Consider the following 23,053-nt stretch of genomic DNA (forward strand, 5'->3'; position numbering starts at 1 on the left):
GTAATGGCGGAGCAAGTAGTGTCGGAGCAAGTTATGCCAATGTAGTTTGTTATAAATGTGGAAAACCAGGCCACATTATTAGAAATTGCCCGAACCAGGAGAACACGAATGGACAAGGCCGCGGAAGAGTTTTCAATATTAATGCGGCAGAGGCACAGGAAGACCCGGATTCACGAACGTTAACACTTGTAAAAACTATATGATGACATATATATGGATATATATATATATATATATATATATATATATATATATATATATATATATATATATATATATATATATATATATATATATATATATATATATATATATAGTTAACATGATATTATGATAAGTATGTATCTCATTAGGTATTTTAACAATGAGTTATATAAATAAAAATGAGCCTATTGAATTAAGAAACTCGAAAACGATATATATAACGATTATCGTTATATCAACGTCTTAATTAAGATATTGATACACTATGTTTAACATGATAAAATTATAATTAAGTATATCATTAAGTATGTTAACAATGAACTACATATGTAAAACAAGCCTACTAACTTAATGATTTCGAAACGAGGCATATATGTAACGATTATCGTTGTAAGGACATTTAATTGTATATATATCATATTAAGATATATTAATATAAAATAATATCATGATAATTTAATAATTTAACATCTCTTTAGATATAATAAACAATGGGTTAACAACATTTAACATGATCGTTAACCTAAAGGTTTCAAAACAACACTTACATGTAACGACTAACGATTACTTAACGACTCAGTTAAAATGTATATACATGTAGTGTTTTAATATGTATTTATACACTTTTAAAAGACTTCAAGACACTTATCAAAATACTTCTACTTAATAAAAATGCTTATAATTACATCCTCGTTCAGTTTCATCAACAATTCTACTCGTATGCACCCGTATTCGTACTCGTACAATACACAGCTTTTAGATGTATGTACTATTGGTATATACACTCCAATTATCAGCTCTTAGCAGCCCATGTGAGTCACCTAACACATGTGGGAACCATCATTTGGCAACTAGCATGAAATATCTCATAAAATTACAAAAATATTAGTAATCATTCATGACTTATTTACATGTAAACAAAATTACACATCCTTTATATCTAATCCATATACCAATGACCAAAAACATCTACAAACACTTTCATTCTTCAATTTTCTTCATCTAATTGATCTCTCTCAAGTTCTATCTTCAAGTTCTAAGTGTTCTTCATAAATTCTACAAGTTCTAGTTTCATAAAATCAAGAATACTTCCAAGTTTACTAGCTCACTTCCAATCTTGTAAAGTGATCATTCAATCTCAAGAAATCCTTGTTGTTTACAGTAAGATATCATTCTAAATCAAGGTAATACTCATATACAAACTTTGATTCAATTCCTATAACTATAACTATCTTAATTCGAGTGATAATCTTACTTGAACTTGTTTTTGTGTCGTGATTCTACTTCAAGAACTTTCAAGCTATCCAAGATCCTTTGAAGCTAGATCATTTCTTGTCACTTCTAGTAGGTTTACCTACTAAACTTGAGGTAGTAATGATGTTCATAACATCATTCGATTCATACATATAAAACTATCTTATTCGAAGATTTGAACATGTAATCACTAGAACATAGTTTAGTTAATTCTAAACTTGTTCGCAAACAAAAGTTAATCCTTCTAACTTGACTTTTAAAATCAACTAAACACATGTTCTATATCTATATGATATGCTAACTTAATGATTTAAAACCGGAAAACACGAAAAATACCGTAAAATCGGATATACGCCGTCGTAGTAACATCGCGGGCTGTTTTGGTTTAGTTAATTAAAAACTATGATAAAATTTGATTTAAAAGTTGTTCTTCTGGGAAAATGATTTTTCTTATGAACATGAAACTATATCCAAAAATCATGGTTAAACTCAAAGTGGAAGTATGTTTTCAAAAATGGTCATCTAGACGTCGTTCTTTCGACTGAAATGACTACCTTTATAAAAACGACTTGTAACCTGTATTTCCGACTATAAACTTATACTTTTTCTGTTTAGATTCATAAACTTAAGTTCAATATGAAACCATAGCAACTTGAAACACTCAAAACGGATTTAAAACGAAGAAGTTATGGGTAAAACAATATTGGATGTTTTTGCTTGTTGTAGCTACGTGAAAATTGGTAACAAATTTATATTAATCATATCCTAGCTAACTTACATGTATTCTAATATATTATGTAATCTTGGGATACCATAGACACGTATGCAAATGTTTTGACATATCATATCGACCCATCTATATATATTATTTGGAACAACCATAGACACTCTATATGCAGTAATGTTGGAGTTAGCTATACAGGGTTAAGGTTGATTTCAAAAATATATATACTTTGAGTTGTGATCTAGCCTGAGACGTGTATACACTGGGTCGTGGATTGATTCAAGATAATATATATCGATTTATTTCTGTACATCTAATTGTGGGCAACTAGTTGTAGGTTACTAACGAGGACAGCTGACTTAATAAACTTAAAACATTAAAACGTATTAAAAATGTTGTAAATATATTTTGAACATACTTTGATATATATGTACATATTTGTTATAGGTTCGTGAATCGACCAGTGGCCAAGTCTTACTTCCCGACGAAGTAAAAATCTGTGAAAGTGAGTTATAGTCCCACTTTTAAAATCTAATATTTTGGGATGAGAATACATGCAGTTTTATAAATGTTTTACGAAATAGACACAAGTAATTGAAACTACATTATATGGGTGAATGATCGAAGCCGAATATGCCCATTTTGCTTGGTAACCTAAGAATTAGTAAACCGATCTACTAATTGACGTGAATCCTAAAGATAGATCTATTGGACCTAACGAACCCCATCCAAAGTACCGGATGCTTTAGTACTTCGAATTCGTTTTTATCATGTTCGAAGGATTTCCCGGAATGATAGGGGATATTCTTATATGCATCTTGTTAATGTCGGTTACCAGGTGTTCACCATATAAATGAATTTTATCTCTATGTATGGGATGTATATTGAAATATGAAATCTTGTGGTCTATTATTATGATTTGATAATATATAGGTTAAACCTATAACTCACCAACATTTTTTGTTGACTTTTTAAGCATGTTTATTCTCAGGTGATTATTAAGAGCTTCCGCTGTTGCATACTAAAATAAGGACAAGATTTGGAGTCCATGCTTGTATGATATTATGTAAAAACTGCATTCAAGAAACTTATTTTTGATGTAATATATTCTTATTGTAAACCATTATGTAATGGTCGTGTGTAAACGGTATATTTTAGATTATCATTATTTGATAATCTACGTAATGCTTTTTAAACCTTTATCGATAAAATAAAGGTTATGGTTGTTTTAAAAATGAATGCAGTCTTTGAAAAACGTCTCATATAGTGGTCAAAACTTCGCGACGAAATCAATTAATATGGAACGTTTATAATCAATATGAACGGGACATTTCATTGTGTATTTACAGAGGGGAACCCAGCCCATGTGTTAAGCGCCGTTTTAGATGTCGTTGTGTTAAGCGTTTCTAAAAAGTATCCATTTCAAACGTAGTTAGTTTTGTTTTGTTCAATAAATTTTTTCGAGTGTAACGGTGTTGTCGGAAAATTTTAACTCGCGGCGAGCAGAAAGATACGTGTTGTTGTTGTGTTTAACATTTTTTAAAAAGTGTCCGTTTCGAACGTGGTTAGTTTCGTTTTGTTCATAAAATTATTTCGAGTCTGACGCTGCCGTCAAAAAAATTTAACTCGTGGCGAGCGGGAAGATACGGGTTGTTGTTGTGTTTAACGTTTTTTAAAAATTGTACGTTTCGCTTATAGTTAGTCCCGCTGGGTTCGTAAGATTTTCGTAATTGAACGGTGGTCTCGAAAAAATTTAACTCGCACCGAGCGAGAAGATATGACCCGTTATAAATTCGGGTGAAATTACTTTCTTTTATTTTAATATAAATTATATACTTACACTTTGAACCCCTGAGAAAGTGTAAACTTTAGGGGTTGTTGTGTAAATATAGCCAAAGTTGAGGGACCGTTTGTAATGTGAACGCAAACTCAAAACTACAATCCGATTTAATTGAAACTACAAACAATCCCACCACATTTAGTATGTAAGGGTTAATAAAAATTATATATTTACACTTTGAACCCCTGAGAAAGTGTAAACTTGAGGGGTTGTTGTTTAAATATAGCCAAAGTTGAAAGACCGTTTGTAATGTGAACACAAACTCAAAACTACAATCCGATTTAATTGAAACTACAAACAATCCCACCACATTTAGCATGTAAGGGTTAATAATTAATAATAACAATAGCAATAACTAAAATAAGTTAAATAATAATAATAATAATAATAATAATAATAATAATAATAATATACAACATATAATATTATAATATAATAATAATAATAATAATATTAAATAAATCAATAATAATAATAATAATAATAAATTATAATAATAATATAGTAATAGTTATAAAAATAATAAAAATAATAATACACAACAACAAATCCAATACCACAATGAGTGGTGTATGAGAGAGGTGAGATGTAGACAATCTTTCCCTTATTCGAGAATAAAAACAAGTCATTTCTACACTCAGAGTGAAAACAATCTAAAAGTAGAGAATGTCATTCCTCTCTCTATTCGACGGATAAAGAAATTGCTTCCGAGTGAACCTCCGGCAATAAGTAATTTTTTTTTCTTAAAGTATAATAAAAATTGAAATAAAATCTAGACACCATAAAAATAATAGAATTAAATTTTCATAGATTTTATAACTGATCTGGATTCACTTTAAGCTTAATAAATCAATAATAAATAAATCAGTTATTATTAAATTATTTTTTAGTAAACTAGAAAATGATGATCATGAATACCACTCCAAGATCCAAATTAAACAAAGCCACACAATACATCCATACAAACGTCATATCTCAACCTCCATCTATCTCTTGCTCCTGAGATCCAATCAACCAATCATGTCTTCAACCTTCTCCGGCGATGAAACGGCACCGTTCTTTGGCTTTCTCGGTGCTGCTGCCGCCCTAGTCTTCTCCTGTAAGTTTATCAATTCCATATTCAAATTACACGACTCAACTGATCTCTCTGTTTATATAGTTGAATATATATTTATATCTATATGTATGTATGTATGTATGTATGTATAGGTATGGGGGCAGCGTACGGAACGGCAAAGAGTGGTGTAGGAGTGGCATCAATGGGAGTAATGAGACCAGAATTAGTAATGAAATCAATAGTACCAGTTGTTATGGCTGGAGTTTTAGGAATTTATGGTTTAATTATTGCTGTTATAATTAGTACTGGAATTAACCCTAAAGCTAAATCTTATTATTTATTTGATGGTTATGCTCATCTTTCTTCTGGTCTTGCTTGTGGTCTTGCTGGTCTTTCTGCTGGTATGGCTATTGGCATTGTTGGTGATGCTGGTGTCAGGTAAAATAAATAATACATTTTTTTATGGTTTCCTGTTAATTATATGATTACATGATATTAATTATTATAGAGATATAGATATTTCTTAGTTTAAGAATTAAGTTTTGCTCATTCTATAATGTTTACCGTAAACCACTACGCGAGTGGTATCCCCATTGCTTGTGTTTGGTCTTGGGTTGAGGTAGTGAGTTCGAGCCTCGCCTCAGCTCACCCGTCTTAATTAATCTGACTTAAATATGGATCTCCAAATTGACCCTGACGGCGGTTTTCTGCCGGATCCATTCAGGATTTAAACCCAGTCCGCCTACCCCTCGGGATGGTTTAAGGATCGGGTTCCTGCAATGCGATTCTGGTTTCCTCCCGAAAGTGCGTGTGTGCGTGGCAAATGATTGCGAAGGTGGTTAATTTCCCTCTGGGTGATGCCGACAACTTATCTTTAAAAATAAAAATAAATAAATAATGTTTAACGTACATTATACCGTTGGGATTTTGGATACATTGAACTGAGAAGTTATAGTAGATGTCTTGCTTAACTAGAGATCAAGTTTTACTCGGTTATGATCTTTCTTAGATTCTTAGTAAATTTCTACTGAAAGGCCTAATTTTTATGCAACTTGAGATGTTAAAATGGGCTAGCCGGAAGGGTTGGGTAGTGGGTCAAAACGGGTTCAGGTCAAACGAACAAGTTTAGGTGATGATCAGGCTGGGTTGGCGAACACTTTTGGTTGAGTTTTAGAGATACCTAGTTTCTATTATATCCATTTAACCTGTTAGAGATAAACATAACTGAATTGACCCATTGATAAATGATAAGTAATGGATCAAATTTGCTACCTTTAGTCACAACTGTCTCAATTTACTTTCTGGTCACAACAAAATTTCCTACCGTCGTTTCTATGTATCAGAAAACATCTGAGTTTAAACACCTGATCAAGCTCTTTTATGTTCATGGTGTAGTTTCTTTTTGGTAAATAATGGTTTATTTTCTTCCTGGTAAATAATGATTTATTATATTATTATCTTAATTAATTAATTGTATTACAGAGCCAATGCACAACAACCAAAGCTTTTTGTGGGGATGATCCTAATTCTTATTTTCGCTGAAGCTCTTGCTCTCTATGGTCTCATTGTCGGCATCATTCTTTCTTCTCGAGCTGGTCAGTCACGAGCAGACTAGAAGGGTGGCATATGGGTCCCATACTCGTGCGCTTTACAGCTATAACTTAAGCAAACATATTTTGGTTGTCACTTTAGGTAAACATGGTTTTTACCATAAACCATTATTTGTGGGTGCTAAATGGTGATGATATATGTATTGAGGGTAGGTTGTGAACTAGAATATGCTGCTATAATATGGTTGTCACTGTTACTGATATTCTTTCTTGTTCTTTTATTTTTTAATTATTAATTTAAAGAACTTATGTTATATTTTTGTATCACTTTGCCAGATTGAGCAAGAGTTCAATATGTTTAAAGTTTCAAACTCAATAAAGTAGCAGCACCTACTTTTTAGTACAAATGTTGATTGATTGAACCATTTCTTCTAATTGATCTATATAGTAATGTGATTTACTGTTAAATCTTATTACATATTAGAGTTGCAATGTTTTCTCATTTACTTCTTATTGGCATGATTTGGGTAATATTTTATCTCTAATGGGCCAAATTTTATACACAGCGTATTCAAATTGCATAAAACCTCTATTAAGATCAAGATACATGTAAGATTATCATAACAATATAGTTTATGTTTGGCTGGCGTAAGTGTTGATTTGGGTTCAAGTCAAGTTCATATTCTGTATTGTAGCTCTGTATCGTGTTCAATTGGCCATCTGCATTATGTCAACTACTCAACTGTATGGCATATATAGGTGGTTATTTGGGTTGGTCAGGTTTCGAGTGCTGCATGTTTGGTCCATGCATGCAGCTCTAAATTGTAATTTGTATATTTTTAATTCTTACATTATATAAATAAGTTGCTTTTCAAAATATAAAAAATTGTTTGACGAAGGTCCTCCTATAAGCGGTCTTTCTATCCACAGGTAGAGGTATGACTATTTACATCTTCATTAACCATCACAAGACGTCTAGTCACTAGTGGTTGACATTATGATATTCTCAACACATTTTGGATGGTCAGAGAAATGGTCGAAAACGGTCACAAAATAACATGGTTAAACCATGTACATTTGAGTAAAAACTCCCTCCGTCCCGAAAAAGTGTCTCCTAACAAAAAATGTTGATAATGAGTTTTGACCACACAGATGCTGCAAGCTGCTGCAAGCCACAAGCTGCTGCAAGCCTGCAACTATCATTTGGTTATTTGCTACCAATACCCAAATTGCCATACACCACTGATGGCCACACAGATGACAAAAGGGATAAAATGGACTAATTTAGGTTAAAACTTGTAGCCTTTGAAGTTAAAAACGATTGACATGACCTGTTAACACATATTTTTGGGTGTGGTTAGATGGTGTTTGTTGTATTCTTTTTAGTTTGACTTGTTTGAAGTTAATACGTGGTAGTTGTTTGGCTTGTTTTTTTGAGTTGGTTAGGTGCATTTTGGGTGTGGTTAGATGGTGTTTGTTATATTCTTTTTAGTTTAGTTTTTGGTTTGCTTTGCGGTTTCTTTTTGGTGTTAGATAGTTATACATTGCTCTCGTTCTTTAAGTTCGAGCTTTTTCGATCACTCGTTGTATACTTGGTTGTGAACTAGGATCTAGGAATCGTAGTCACGGGTGTCACTACTTAGAAGTTCAAAAATTTTTACAAAATCCAATGGTGTCAATCAAAAATTTTTGCACTATCCAGTGGTGTCGCTATTTAAAAACCTAAAAATTTAACTACTAGATTGCGTATTTCAGTGGTAGCAAGTGCTACCACTTATAGACAACTAGATCTGCCATAGTTGTGAACGTTTTCTTTTGGAAAACATTTTTATTTATATATAAGAGTTCGCATTATTTTTGTAGGAAAAAAAAAACAGTTTTTTCACAGTATATTTTCATCTCCCCTGTAAAAAGCTTTTTACATCTATCTATAGTTAATATTAAAATCCTACAATGATGATGTTATTATTAGGCTAATTTCTTTGTTAAGAGAAAATCAAAAAGAAAAAGAAAAAAAATCTAAGCATGGTGGGTGATGTCATTAATCTAAATAATTTTGAATTAAAATTAATTTCTTTGTTAAGAGAAAATCAAAAAGAAAAAGAAAAAAATCTAAGCATAGTGGATGATGTCATTAATCTAAATAATTTTGAATTAAAATTAATTTATTTGTTAAGAGAAAATCAAAAAGAAAAAGAAAAAAATCTAAGCATGGTGGGTGATGTTATTAATCTCAATAATTTTGAATTAAAATTAAATCTTATTAATGAATTATTATTATTAAATAATATTAATAATTATTTTAATTATTAAAATTAAATAATTTTGATTTATTTTAATTAAATATTTTGAATTGAGAATGAGAATTTTGATTTATTTTAATTAAATATTTTGAATTGAGAATGAGAAGGTATAAAAGCTAGGCAGAATTAACCAATTCTAAATTTATATTTTAATTTACACTTTTAAAATAAAATGACAACCAATATTATCTCTTATGATTAGATATGGATTGTTTAATATGCATTTTAGGTGTTTGATAAATTGTTCAGCTGACGAGTTTCTTAGTCGGACGATGTGGTTTCACGGGTCATTAAACTAAATAACTTTAGCGTTTACGTTCACTTAATACCTAAAACTATAGATGCACAAACCGGATAAAAAACCGGATTCGGACAAAAAAAAAACCGGATTTTTTTGTCCGGATTTTTCGGAACCGGTTCCGGATCCGGTTCCGGTTCTCGGCGTCGGATTTTTTTCGAATTTTTTCCGGAACCGGTTCTTTTTCGGATCTCGATCGGATTTTTTCGAATTTTTCTTGGACTAGGATTCGATTTTGCGAATTATATTTTTACCGGTTCTATTTTTTTTAACGTTTGACAACAATAATATAATCGGTATAAAGAAAAGTTATAATGCTCAACTGCTTAACACAATAGATAATATAAATAACAATATTCGAACAATACAATTATATAAATAACACTTTTATTTGAACGATACAATAATAAAAATAAAAACACTTTTATTCGAACAATACAATTATAATTAATACATTTCGAGCTTCGGCATGGCCATCACCCAATAATGTATTAAGACTAAAGTATATCGAGCTTCGGCATGGCCATCACCCGTTATACTTTAGTCGTCAAATGACCCAAATGTGTTATCTTGTTGAGCGCGTTGAGGATGGTGCCTTCGATCGTAGTCTTCAAAAGCGGGGTCATCAACTAGAGAAAGGTAAGCTTGTTGGTAACACGATACATTCATTTCGGTTTGGTCCATATCAAACGGTTCATAGTCACCTTCATCCACTTCGTTTAGTTCATTGTCGGAATTCTCTTCGGTTGTTGTAGGTGATAATCCCGCTAAATTTTCTTCAAACTCTATACATTCTTCAATGTCGTTATATAACGGACCTTCTAATGAAGTTTGATCTTGTATCCTATCTACCCCATCCAAATAATCTTTCAAACATACACATACTTTCACAGCTTGGGGGGGTAAGTCTTGACCTTCTTTCCGATATAATTTGACCACTCAAAGAAAAGGCCGATTCGGAAGCTACGGTTGAAGCTTGAACGGTAAATAAGTCACGAGCCATAATGCTTAATATTGGATATGTGTCTTGTTTTGTTTCCCACCATTTTAAAATGTCAAGGTTGTTAAATTGCTCTTCACTCATGTTTAGTGCAAAGTTTGCCATCTATAATTTCCCAACTCGCTTGTGGGTGCCGATGTTCGTGCGCGTTTGAAAGCGTCTTCACGTACCAAGTTAAAAAGACTTATTTTGAGGTCTCGGCTCCTTCAAGAAGATCATCCGGGTTGGTCATCAATTGGGTTTGATTGTCGACCATATTTTGTTGCATAAATACCAAACATATTCTCAAAAACATCATTAAAAGCGTGTACTTGGTTCAAAAGATAGTTGGGTTCGGCATCAAAAACACCATGCACACAATCAAAGTTGGTATATATTGTTGTCATCAATCGTCCAACCCCATTAAAATTTAATCGTGGGTCAAGTGCGGCCGCACATAAAAATACCTTCGGTATCTCTCCAAAATATTTTTTTAGTTTTTTTCTTATATGGAAAATCGCTTGTCTAAAAATAACATTATTTGAGTTCGCAAATTCGCATATTTTTTCCGTCATTATATAAAATTGTTCTAAAACTAGTACGCTAGTTGGGTAATAAACACCCGATAACATTGTTGATGCCTCTTTAAAAACTTGTAAAAAACTTGTTAATGATTCCAAGTCATCCCATTCGTCGTCACTAATTGGTTCGGAAAATCCCTTTCTAAGTAGTTTTCTATTAAAAGCGATTAACGTTTCTTTTTGACGTAAAATATTTTCGAACATTAAACAAGTAGAATTCCATCTTGTATTATTATCAAAATAAGGACCTAACCAAGTGCCATGACAATCTTTAACAAAAGCCTTATAGTTATGATGTCGTGCGTTGCTCGTACGATAAATCGTTACTAATAATCTTCTAAATTTTTCTTTTAATGAAGAACAAAAAGTTAAACAATCTTGAACTCCCAAGTTTATAATATGAGCAACACAACGTGTATGAATAAATGCACCATTTAAAATCGGTCTAAGTGCAATTTTTAACTCACTCATGGCCGCATCATTATTAGATGCATTATCTAGCGAAATTGTAAAAACTTTATCGATTAAATTATATTCTTCTAAAGTGTCTTGTAACGCTTTTTTTATATTATTACCGTTATGTGGATAACCAAATATTTTAAAATCGATAACACGTTTCATTAAAAGCCACGAATCGGGATTAAACCAATGAGTGGTAACGGCTAAATAAGAATTTGTCGTTCCATGTGGTGCGCTCCAAACGTCACAAGTTATAGAAACCCTATGTTTATATGTTCGAAAACCTTCAATTATTTCAGTTTTAGCTTTTTTCCATAATTTAAAGGCGTCACGTCTTAAGGTAGAACGACTTACATTGCTATATCGCGGTTGTAGTCGATTCCGAATTAGCTCTGTAAGCCATGGATTGTCGAAGTGGTTGAAAGGAAGCGCTTGTTGAATGACAAACCTTGACAAATCTTGCCGAACAGCTTCGGCATCGTATTCAAAAAAAACAACGGCCCGCATTGTTTGTTGTCTCGGGTCTTGCCTTGCACTACAACTTTTGTCAAGATGTTTTCTTAACGTTGTATTACCCGAAACACCCATGAACTTCATACATTGTGTACAACGAGCTTTTTCCGCACCATCCTTCATTACACACAACTCGAATTTGGACCAAACGTCCCCTTTTCGCTTTGTTTCTTTTTTGTAATCAATATCGATCGTAGTGTAGCCTTGTGAAGATGTTCCAACGGAAGCGGAACCGGAAGCGGAAGCTTGTGAATTATCCATTATGGGATAAGTAGACTAGAGATTAGAGAATATTTAGTGATTTAGAAATAAATATGAGAATGTTTGTTGGTGCATTTTCAACCAAAGCATTACCATGTATTTATAATGGACTTTGTGGGGTTAAAATGGAAAAAAAAAACTCAAAAAAGGCTGAAACTGCAAAAAAAAAAAAAAAAAAAAAAAACGGCTAGTTTTTGAAAAACCGGATCGGATAAAATCCGATTTATATCCGGAAAAAATCGGGTTTTCTTGAAAATCTGGATCCGGGTCGTACCGGATCGGATCTCGGATCCGGATCCGGTTTTTGCTGTGTCCGGTTTTGCTTCTGTCCGGTTCCGGATCGGGTCATCGGATCGGATCTGGATCCGGTTTTTTTGCCCATCTATACCTAAAACATATCATTAAACTGTTTCGTTTAAACAAACTCGTGATTCCACGGATCATTTCACTAGTTAACAAATATACTATACAAGGGTTTTTATCAAATTCAATTTGACAAATGAAACATGTAGCTACTTAACCAAAAGTTAGACCTTTAGTTTGAAGGAAAGATTATGTTTTCATGCTTTCTTAACGTTATTATTCATGCTTACTCCAAAAAATATATTCTATGGTATAAGAAAAGGACTTTCAACATCTAACGTGAAACATCTTCATCTTATATTTTATAAATTACAAAAGCAATGTTATACGATTCCTCACAAAGTATATTCCAAGTAGCTACTACATTTCTATTTAAAATATGTTTGTCTAACATGATTGATTTTTTATTTTTTTCACCGAAAAAACAGAAATATATGAATAATCGAGGGAATTTTTCGTTAAATTGATGACAAGCCACGAGACTATATCCGATTGATACATTGGATGGAAGCAAAAACTGAATCTCTTGTGCAAGAAATAAATTGAAACTAACGTATGATTGACTCCTTCAAAACATCAGCTTCCAAACAACAACAACACACTTTGACGCTTATCCCGAATAAATAAAAGCCTTTGACCTAAACTGGGCATGTCGGGACAATATCTAGGACAAAACTCGATTAAACCTTCTATGACCGTAATTTAAAAATCATAGATTCATATGTTTATTTTGGAAGATTTTAGGAATATAATGAATTTCACAAAGCAATTTTGTTCTTTAATTTTTGTTGAATTTAATTTTAAAGTTAATTATGCAACAACAACAACAACAACAAAACCCAATCCCACATAAGTGGAGTATGGGGAGGTAAGATGTAGACAATCCTTCCCCTATCCGAGAATAATGACAAGTCATTTCTCCACCCAGAGTGAAATACTCTCAAGAGTAGAGAAAGTCATCCCTCTCTTTATTCGACGGATAAAGAGATTGCTTCCGAGAGGACCTCCGGCCTTTAATTATGCAAATGCTTTATATATAAGCGAGATGAGAAGCGATTAACACAACATTATTTTCTAATCGTACTTTACCAAATACTAGTTAAATGACCCGTGAAATCACGATTTACTTCGAAACCATTTACCTTTTACCTATTTTTTTAGTGACCCTTTTGACAAAAAAGACAGACTACCCAGTTTGACCCACATACATCCTGTGAACGACAACAGCATCATCATTCCCCTTTAATGATGGAAAATGAAGAAAGCAAAAATTACAACAACCTGTAACAATAGCTCTTTTAAAAACACCATAATACAACAACAACAACAACAACAGTACCCAATACCACTTGAGTGGTGTATGGGGGAGGTGAGATGTAGACAATCCTTCCCTTATCCGAGAATAAAAACAAGTCATTTCTCCACCCAGAAAAGTAGAGAAAGTCATCCCTCTCTTTATTCGGCGGATAAAGAGATTGCTTCCGAGTGGACCTCCGGCCTTTTTTTTATTTATTTATAAAAATAGTAAAAAATAAAAAAAAATAAAAAAAAAAATAAAAAAAAAAAAATATATATATATATATATATATATATATATATATTGAGACGCCATGAAAATGATAGAATCAAAATTTCATGGGTTTAAAAGTCTCCCTGAAAATCAATTTAGGCTCTAAGCGGCTAAAAAATAAAAATACTAATACTAGTACTAGTGTTAGTAAAAAATAGTTAAAAGCAATAGTAATAATATTAATACCACAAATAATATTAATAATTAATATTAACACACCCATAATACAATAATAGTAATAATAATAATAATAATAATAATAATAATAATAATAATAATAATAATAATAATAATAAAAATAATAATAATAAAAGTAATAGTAGTAGTCGTAATAGTACCAGTACTAGTAATACCAAGAGTATTATAGTAGTAGTAACAATAATAAAAATAATACTAATAGTAATAGTAATAATAATAATAATAATATTAATAATAATAATAATAATAATAATAATAATAATAAAAATAATAGTAATAATAAAAATAATAATAATAAAAATAATAAAAATAATAATAATAATAAAAACTAACAATAATAATATAGAGATAATAATAATAATAAATAAAGTAATAATAATAATAAAAAAAGTAATAAAAAGCAAAAAAAAGCAAAAGTAAGAAACCTAATGAGAAATACTATTAAAAATAAAAAAAAAAAAAATAACATAAAAGGACGTAACCCTACTCGACTATTCTAATTCTAGCCCTCCACGCACCCCTATCAGAAGTCATGTCCTCAGTCAGCGAAAGCTCCCTCATGTCGAGCCTAAGTCTATCCATCCACCTACGTGTAGGTCTACCCCTTCTCCTTACGCCATCGACCGTGAGTGCCTCGACTCTCCTTACCGGGGCAATACGAGGTCGCCTCATCACATGCCCAAACCATCGAAGCCGTTCTTCCCTTAGCTTGTCGATGATGCTACAGACTCCAAGGTTTTCCCTAAACACACCATTTGGGATCCTATCTAACATGGTTTTACCACACGTCCACCTAAGCATCCTCATTTCTGCTACTTCCATCCTTCTCTCTTGGGCCTTCGTCATTGGCCAACATTCTGATCCGTACAACATGGCAGGTCTAATAGCTACTTTAAAGAATTTCCCTTTTAATTTGAGTGGGATCTTCTTGTCGCACAAGACCCCTTTCGCCGCTCTCCACTTCAACCAACCTACCTTAATACGATGAGTCACGTCTTCGTCTATCCTCCCCGATTTGTGGAGGACCGAACCTAGATATCTAAACGACTCTTGTGGGTGCAAGATCTGGTCCCCAATGTTGATAATCCCTCCACCATTTAGTTCATCCTCACTCCTACTGAATTCGCACCTAAAAACACCATAATACATAATTAACAATACAATACATGACAACAAAATAAGTTTCTTGTTAACCTCAGAAGAATTTTTACTTTCATCCTCTTTGATTTCACGATCAAACTCTTTGATCAACCTAAAATGAAAACAAATACATTAACATCCATCTTTTAAAATAAAGATCTCTTCAATCCATCTTTTAAAACAAAGATCTCTTCAACTCGAAGATTCAAATTACTTCTTACAGTATTGAAAGACATAACATTTTATCATACAGAGGGTTAGAAAAAAACTTCATATCTTTTGCACTATCTCATCCTTCCTGTAAGATCCTCTAACTGTTTACTTTGTCTAGTTGAGTTTTTAATTTTGTCCAGTTTTTGGTAGCCATTTCTGATCTAATAAAAAAAAAAAAAAAAAAACAACAATAACGAGTGCTTTGACATAAATATCAGACCAGATGCAGACCCAAAGAGCAGCCGAAAAGGACTTACAGAGCCAAGAGCAGCCGATATAATGGGCTTGAAATTGCCACAAACTATCTTCACCTGGCCATTAAGGCTAAAGTCTCATTATTGATTCTTAGTTAGATTTGTGCATATGAATTAGCGTTAGTGAAGATAGTTTTTTTTCAATTTCAATTTCAATTTCAACGGAGTTGAAATCAAGAGATATGCTCACAACCACAATAGTTATAACCTTAAAATAACCATATGAATTAGCGTTAAAGAGACATACCAGTAACATAGAGTTTAGTTCAATCAACAATGAGGTGAAGGGTTACAACAAAAAGCTTCATCTAGCACAAATCAAATCAATAAAATAAAAAAATTATCTCCATATAAGTAATTTCAACTCCGTCATTTCATCGAACACCTAGTATGCATTCAAGAACTACATGAATTCAAATACCAAAGTAGACTAAAAAGATACTGCAAGTTGAAATTATAAAGATAATGAGTAGAAACCAACAAACTCATCTGAAAAATAAGATAATATGTCTTCAATGTAAACAAAATATTAGAAGTAAACTGGAAAGATACCTAAAAATGGATATCTTTGATATTTACCTTATATATGTCTTCTTAGTATCTTGCACCTTCTTCCTCCTTTGTTGATCTTAACCTTCTTAAACAAAATTAAATATGTACAAAAATCATATTCAATCATATTCAATCATAATCATATCATGGAGATAATACATGAAATCAGACCTTAAACTATACCCACGACCTTAAATTACAAAAATTGAAACCCATAACTATGCCTGGCAAACGGTTCAGGTTGGGTCGGTTTGGGTAACGGGTCAATATGGTTTTAGGTTGAAATGGGTCATAGGTCAAACGGGTTAATTTTTAAACGGGTCAAAATGGGTCAGGTTGGGTCGGTTTGGGTAATGGGTCGAAACGGGTCACAGGTCAGTTGGGTCAAATGGGTCAAATGGGTTACATCGTTTTTTTTTTTTTTACATTTATTACATTATTTTAGTTATTATTATTTATTATATATACATAAGAACTATTAATGAACTATTAATAAACATAATAAATGATATAACCATAAATGCTTTCATAAACTTTTGACGGATGAAACTTTTTGTGCTCGACCCATTTGACCCGTTCACAAAACCCATTTGACCCATTTCTATTTATTGATTTTTGAATATTATTACCCATTAGACCCGTTTCTTCAGTTTTTTTATAGGACTCAATAGGTTGGAGAGAAACACATTTAGATTTTTTTTAAGTTTTAATTTACATTTTTAGGCTTAATTTTTTTCAAAACCCAATTGACCTGAAAGCTTGACTCATTTGACCCGAATTTGAGTGTATGGGTCACAATTGACAGGTCTACCCATAACTGTTCGAATCGAGGTATAAAGCCTTCGAAACTAAGATAAATAAAAATATCATTTATTTATTATAAGAATCCGAACATGAAAAAAAAAAAAAAAACATTGTCGCTAAAATTACTGAGTTTAAAGGGTAAAATCTTACTCTGACAGCCAGAAACGGCAAAAAACGGATACAGTAGCGCAGTGGCCTTGGTGATAGCATCAACAGCGGCGGAGCAACGACGGTGACATTCAAACAAAACCCTAAGAAAAAAGAACCACAAAGCCGTAAATTAGAGAAAGAGGAGAGTCGTTCCATTATGTAAGGTTTTTTGATTTAAAATTAATACATAATTAATCGATAATGACATCATCATGGATAGTTTAGATTTTTTCAAAAACAATATACAATACTAAAAAAATATATATCTATATCTATATTACATTAAACTATCTTTATTTATCTACTAAATAGAACATTAACTAGAAAAAGGAGCCCGCGCGATGCTGCGGGGTCTTTGGGTTGCGTATTCATAGTTAACGGAGTGTATTATAGGTGTGTATATGTATTGAATGTAGTCCGATGTATTGAGCATTTTTTTAAGTGTCCGTTTCGCGTATAATTAGTCCCGTTGTGTTCGTAAGATTTTTTTGAGTTGAACGGTGGGCTCGAAAAAATTTAACTTGCACCGAGCGAGAAGATAGGACCCGCTAAAAATTCGGGTGGAATTTGTTTCTTTTATTTTAATAAAATTGTATATTTACATTTTTTACCCCTGAGAAAATGTAAATTTGAAGGGTCGTTGTGTAAATTGAGGCAAAGGTGAGGGGCCGATTGCAGTGTGAGCGCAAAGTCAAAACTACAATAAAAAAACAATTGAAACTACCAAATTCTTCATGAGTTTTAGTATATAGGGGTGGAATTTGTTTCTTTTATTTTAATAAAATTGTATATTTACATTTTTTACCCCTGAGAAAATGTAAATTTGAAGGGTCGTTGTGTAAATTGAGGCAAAGGTGAGGGGCCGATTGCAGTGTGAGCGCAAAGTCAAAACTACAATAAAAACAATTGAAACTACCAAATTCTTCATGAGTTTTAGTATATAGGGGTAATGATGTCATTTTTAATGACTTCTCAGCATTTTAAGTAAGGTAATATTCAGGTGTTATAAGATACTTCTTTTAGCTGACGTAATAAAATTTTATTTTAGATCGATATTACTCTTAAAATCCAAGGATTATATATTGCAACAAATATGAGTAAATCAAATCAGTATTAGTATATTACAGTAAAATTAATTTGGTGTATAAGATATACGGGAAGTTACAGCCTCGACCTCTCCAATTTCCACAACAGCCCTTATCTACCAGTTAATGTCATACTCCCAAATAAGGCAGGGGAATTATGACTTCACAATATCACAAAACAAGTATGTATAAACGAGAACGACTCTATATGAGACGTTTTTAGTATAAACTAATATATTTAAAGCAGCGGAAAGTAATGTCATTACAATTGAACTTAAATGTTTTAATGCAATAATATGAATGTATAAATGCGGACTCCAAAAGCAGCAAAGTCCAAATAGCAACTAATATTTAGCAATCTTCACCTGAGACAAAACATGCTTAAAGTGTCAACCAAAAATGGTTGAGTGAACAACATAGGTTTATCAATAATAGCCAAGTTTTTAGACCACAAGATTTAATTATAAGGTTTAATCAGTTCGGTAGTAGTGCTGGTGTATATGATATCGATACTAACCATAAGTTACCCTAAACACATCACGTTCGTGTCGTGTATCATTATTATGTATCCATTGACCAACGGGCATCCGGATAGAGACGTCACTCTCCATAGCGCTATTCACAATAACTAAGCTTGCCTTTATACGTAGCAACTAACGATATCATGGTAGGGATTTAGTATGAATCAAAGCATGTTAGCAACCGTTTGAACTAATCAAAATAAAGTTTGAGTACTCGTGTCTAAGCGTAAAACAGTTTAAAAGCAAGCATGTGTCTCACCCCAGAGTTATAAAACAGTTAAGAAATAGTAAAAAGAGGGGCTATGAAGTTCACCTTAATAGCAGATAGATATTCCACGCAAGTTATATGATCGGAGTGTTGAACACGGAGATCTCAACCTAGAGATATTATGTTTGATTAGTTAATGTCTAATAGACATAAAGTTTGTTTATTAATATAGTAAACTATATTTCGAGAAAGTTATATTCATATGAGTGATAATATACTTAGTGTTATTAAGTGTTACTATATAATTAGGTGTATAGGTTATAATAATAATAGTATTATTCTTTAATTAGTCAATTATTAAGTAATCTCATTGATAAATATACACCTATGTGATATATATCCCTTATTTATTTTCATACATATACACGTTCATAACTATGTGATATATATATATATATATATATATATATATATATATATATATATATATATATATATATATATATATATATATATATATATATATATATATATATATCACGTGTATGTGTTACATATATCTTAAGTCAAGGGTGATACATATAAATACGTATATATATATATTCTTTATTTATTATTATTATACATGTATGTGTTTATAGCTATATGTAAGTGTTATATATATACATTAGTGTAGAGGTGGTACATACATATACTTATTACTTTTCTTCTTACACTTACTAACCCTATATACTTTCACAATACACACTCATACACAATACACATGTACATATACATACATACGTACACATGCATGCATGCATGTATATAGTTATCACTACTAATCATAAAATCATAGCTTTTTATCATAATCAAAACCTAATAACTTATTAATCATTAACATAAAATCATAACCTTTTATTAAACAACTAATCCTAATCATGAACTGGTTTCATCATAATTCTTAACCTTATTAATCCTAACTTCTACCATTACATAATACTTTTTCCAACATGTATACCTCATCACATTTATCTTAATCAATTCATATTCAAAATACCTATCCCTATTAATCATAAACATAATCTCATTAACCACCGTTTATCAATCTTTTTAACCTTAATCATATTAACTAGTTCATACCTTTTTATCATCACCATTATCTATACTACTAATAACCATAATCTTACAACTATTATCATCTTTATCTTATTCATAGTCATAAACCATATTAACCATATCTTATCATAAACTTTTAACATAACTTAATCTAATACTTTTAATGTATAATCTTATTAATCACATTCACAACTAGTTCATGATCATAACCTTATACTTATTAATTACCAATTTACTAATACTTCACAATCATAACACTTTTAATCTCTTTCATATACATAACTTAATTTCTTTTAATTACAAACTTATTAATGAGCTTGAAATCCTTATTTATAACCATCTTTTAACACATAAATTCATAATCTTCTTATTAACAATTATTTATAATACTTGACCATAATCTTTACCCTTACTCATTATAATTAATCATTATACTTTACATAACACTTATCAATATACTTATATGTAACCAAATAAAGAACAAAGTTAACTAGGATTTAAGACTACCTTAAGCAAGTTTTGAGACCAAAGATTTATGATGATTCGCTAGGCAGGAAAACAGAAAACAGATGCAGTAGCAACAACAAGGGATCACGACCCAAAAGAGGTCTGTTTGGGTCTGAATGGTCACGACAGAAACCAACAGCACAGCAGCAACATAAGACCAAACGAGTCAAGCTTTATGGGTCTGTTTTGATGGCGACTCTAGCAGGAAACAAAAGGATTGCTGTGAATTCAAACGCAGCAAGAAAATAAGAGGTTAAAGGGTTGTTATGGTGGTCGACTTACAGCAGAAACAGAAGTAGACTTACTCGATTATTCCTGGGTTGCTTTGGACGAAACAGAAGGATGAATCAGCAGCAACCAATAGTCGAATTGCAGCAGGTTTTGTGGTGGTTTTTAGTCGCTGCAGGAGGATGTTTTGATGGGTTTATAGTCGACTAAACAGCAGGTTTTGGAGGGCTGAGTTGAAGGCGATTGCAGGCTTGCTTGGAGGTGATGATTTATGAATGCAGGAGGGTTTTTGAGACCTCTTTTCAGTCGACTAAAAGAAGGGAAACTGCAGCTATTTTTAGTCGACTAATTTGCAAGATTATAGGGTTTATTTTTGTGGTGTACGTATGGGAAATCTTGAGGGTATTTATAGGTTTGATGGGTTTTCTAATTGCATTAAACTACTTGGAGATCAAGGAAGGAATTAGAGTTAAACTATGATTAATCAAAAACTTAGTGATCAAGTTATTAATTTCTTGTAAATCTCTACAGCCGATTTTATTGATACATTGTATTTATTTATTTTTTATGCGACATTACTCATTAAGTAGTTTATATATATATATATATATATATATATATATATATATATATATATATATATATATATATATATATATATATATTTTCATAATTATTATTAATATTAAGGTTATATTTATTTTAATTACATTTTATTTAATTATTAACCCCCTAACTTTTATAAATTTTATTTGGTTCCATTTAGTTTTTAATTTTATAAATGTCACCATTTAATATTATTACATTTAGTTTATATTATTAATGTAGTATTAGGGTTACATTTATTTAAATTATTTGTCCCTAGCCTTTATTAGTTTAATTTGATTCTTATTAGTTCTTATATTAATTCTTATAGGTTTGAATCTTATAAATATTGTAACATTATGACATATTATTTATATTATTTATTTTGTATTAGAGTTAGGGTTTAATATTCAATATTAACTATGATTAGGATTTAGTATTTAATGTATAGAGTTAGGTTTATTATTTAATATTAAATGGTATTAGGGTTTCGTAGTTAATAGGTAAGGTTAGGTTTAGGGTTTTATATCATATTAGGGTTTTTATAATTATTACGATCATTTAATGAAAGTATAAATGTTCGTTTATCGAAATGGATAACAACCCTAATGACAGAATATGACATCGAAACCCTAAGGACAACTTGGTAAATTCAGAAGGAAAAAATGAGGGTTGTTATAGTACCTCCCCGTTAATTTAAACTTCGTCCCGAAGTTTCAGGTGGACTTCTCGGATGCATCTGCAGTTGAGAAGAGATGGGGATATTTCTGTCTCATTTGGTCTTCACGTTCACAGGTATACTCGGGGCCTCGTCGCGAATTCCAACGGACTTTAACAATAGGTATAGTGCTTTGTTTCAAGCGTTTAACCGCACGATCCATAACTTCTATAGGTTTTTCGATGAAGTTAAATTAATGCGAAGATCATTCAAGGGAAATAACGAGTATGTCGTCAACAAGACACTTTTTAAGATTCGAGATGTGAAATGTATGAACTTTATTTAACAGGAAGTGTTGACTAAAAATTATCATTCGGTCAACGTTTTGTTAAAGCAAAGTCTACACTTAATTACAGTGGGGACCTACTTGAATGAGAGTTGATATTGTATGAAATTTCAGCTAAAAGAGCCTAGGTGATTAGAATATCTAGTCTTATGGACTTCCTCCATGACTAGTTCTTGAAAATTTCTGATTAATGGTGATTTTTATAGGATTGACATGTATTCCTTCACTATTAACTACATGTCCAAGGAATTTGTACGATTCGTAGCCAAAGTTCACACTTGGAAAAACTTGGCATACAGTTGTTCCTTCTTTAAGAGCTCTAGAATCAATTGCAGATGTTGCTCATGCTCTTTCTCGCTCTTGGAATAGATTAAGATGTCATCAATGAAAACGGTTACGAATTTATCAAGATAAGATTTGCATACACGGTTCATAAGATCCATGAATACAGCAGGAGTATTGGTTAAACCAAAAGGCATGACAAGAGACTCATAATGCTCATAACGGATTCGGAAAGCAGTCTTAGAAATGTCAACTTCATTGACTCTCA

At 31.7% G+C, this 23,053-nt stretch overlaps 1 protein-coding gene and 1 long non-coding RNA gene across 2 annotated transcripts; one reads left to right on the forward strand and one right to left on the reverse strand.

Moving 5' to 3' along the window:
• Nucleotides 1–4,936: 4,936 nt before the first annotated feature.
• LOC139847449 (V-type proton ATPase 16 kDa proteolipid subunit) lies at nucleotides 4,937–6,943 on the forward strand. The gene is made up of 3 exons (XM_071837120.1): nucleotides 4,937–5,121; nucleotides 5,232–5,517; nucleotides 6,562–6,943. Exons 1-3 carry the CDS (start codon nucleotides 5,043–5,045, stop codon nucleotides 6,692–6,694), a joined length of 498 nt encoding a protein of 165 aa, XP_071693221.1. The 5' UTR covers nucleotides 4,937–5,042; the 3' UTR covers nucleotides 6,695–6,943.
• Nucleotides 6,944–15,289: 8,346 nt separating this feature from the next.
• On the reverse strand, nucleotides 15,290–17,413 carry LOC139848321 (uncharacterized). The gene is made up of 3 exons (XR_011759910.1): nucleotides 17,268–17,413; nucleotides 16,341–16,395; nucleotides 15,290–15,668 (listed from the first exon to the last, which is right to left on the reverse strand). It is a non-coding gene; the product is annotated as an uncharacterized lncRNA (long non-coding RNA).
• Nucleotides 17,414–23,053: the final 5,640 nt, after the last annotated feature.

This window comes from Rutidosis leptorrhynchoides, chromosome 5, assembly GCF_046630445.1.
Source record: "Rutidosis leptorrhynchoides isolate AG116_Rl617_1_P2 chromosome 5, CSIRO_AGI_Rlap_v1, whole genome shotgun sequence".
Taxonomy (NCBI): domain Eukaryota; kingdom Viridiplantae; phylum Streptophyta; class Magnoliopsida; order Asterales; family Asteraceae; genus Rutidosis; species Rutidosis leptorrhynchoides.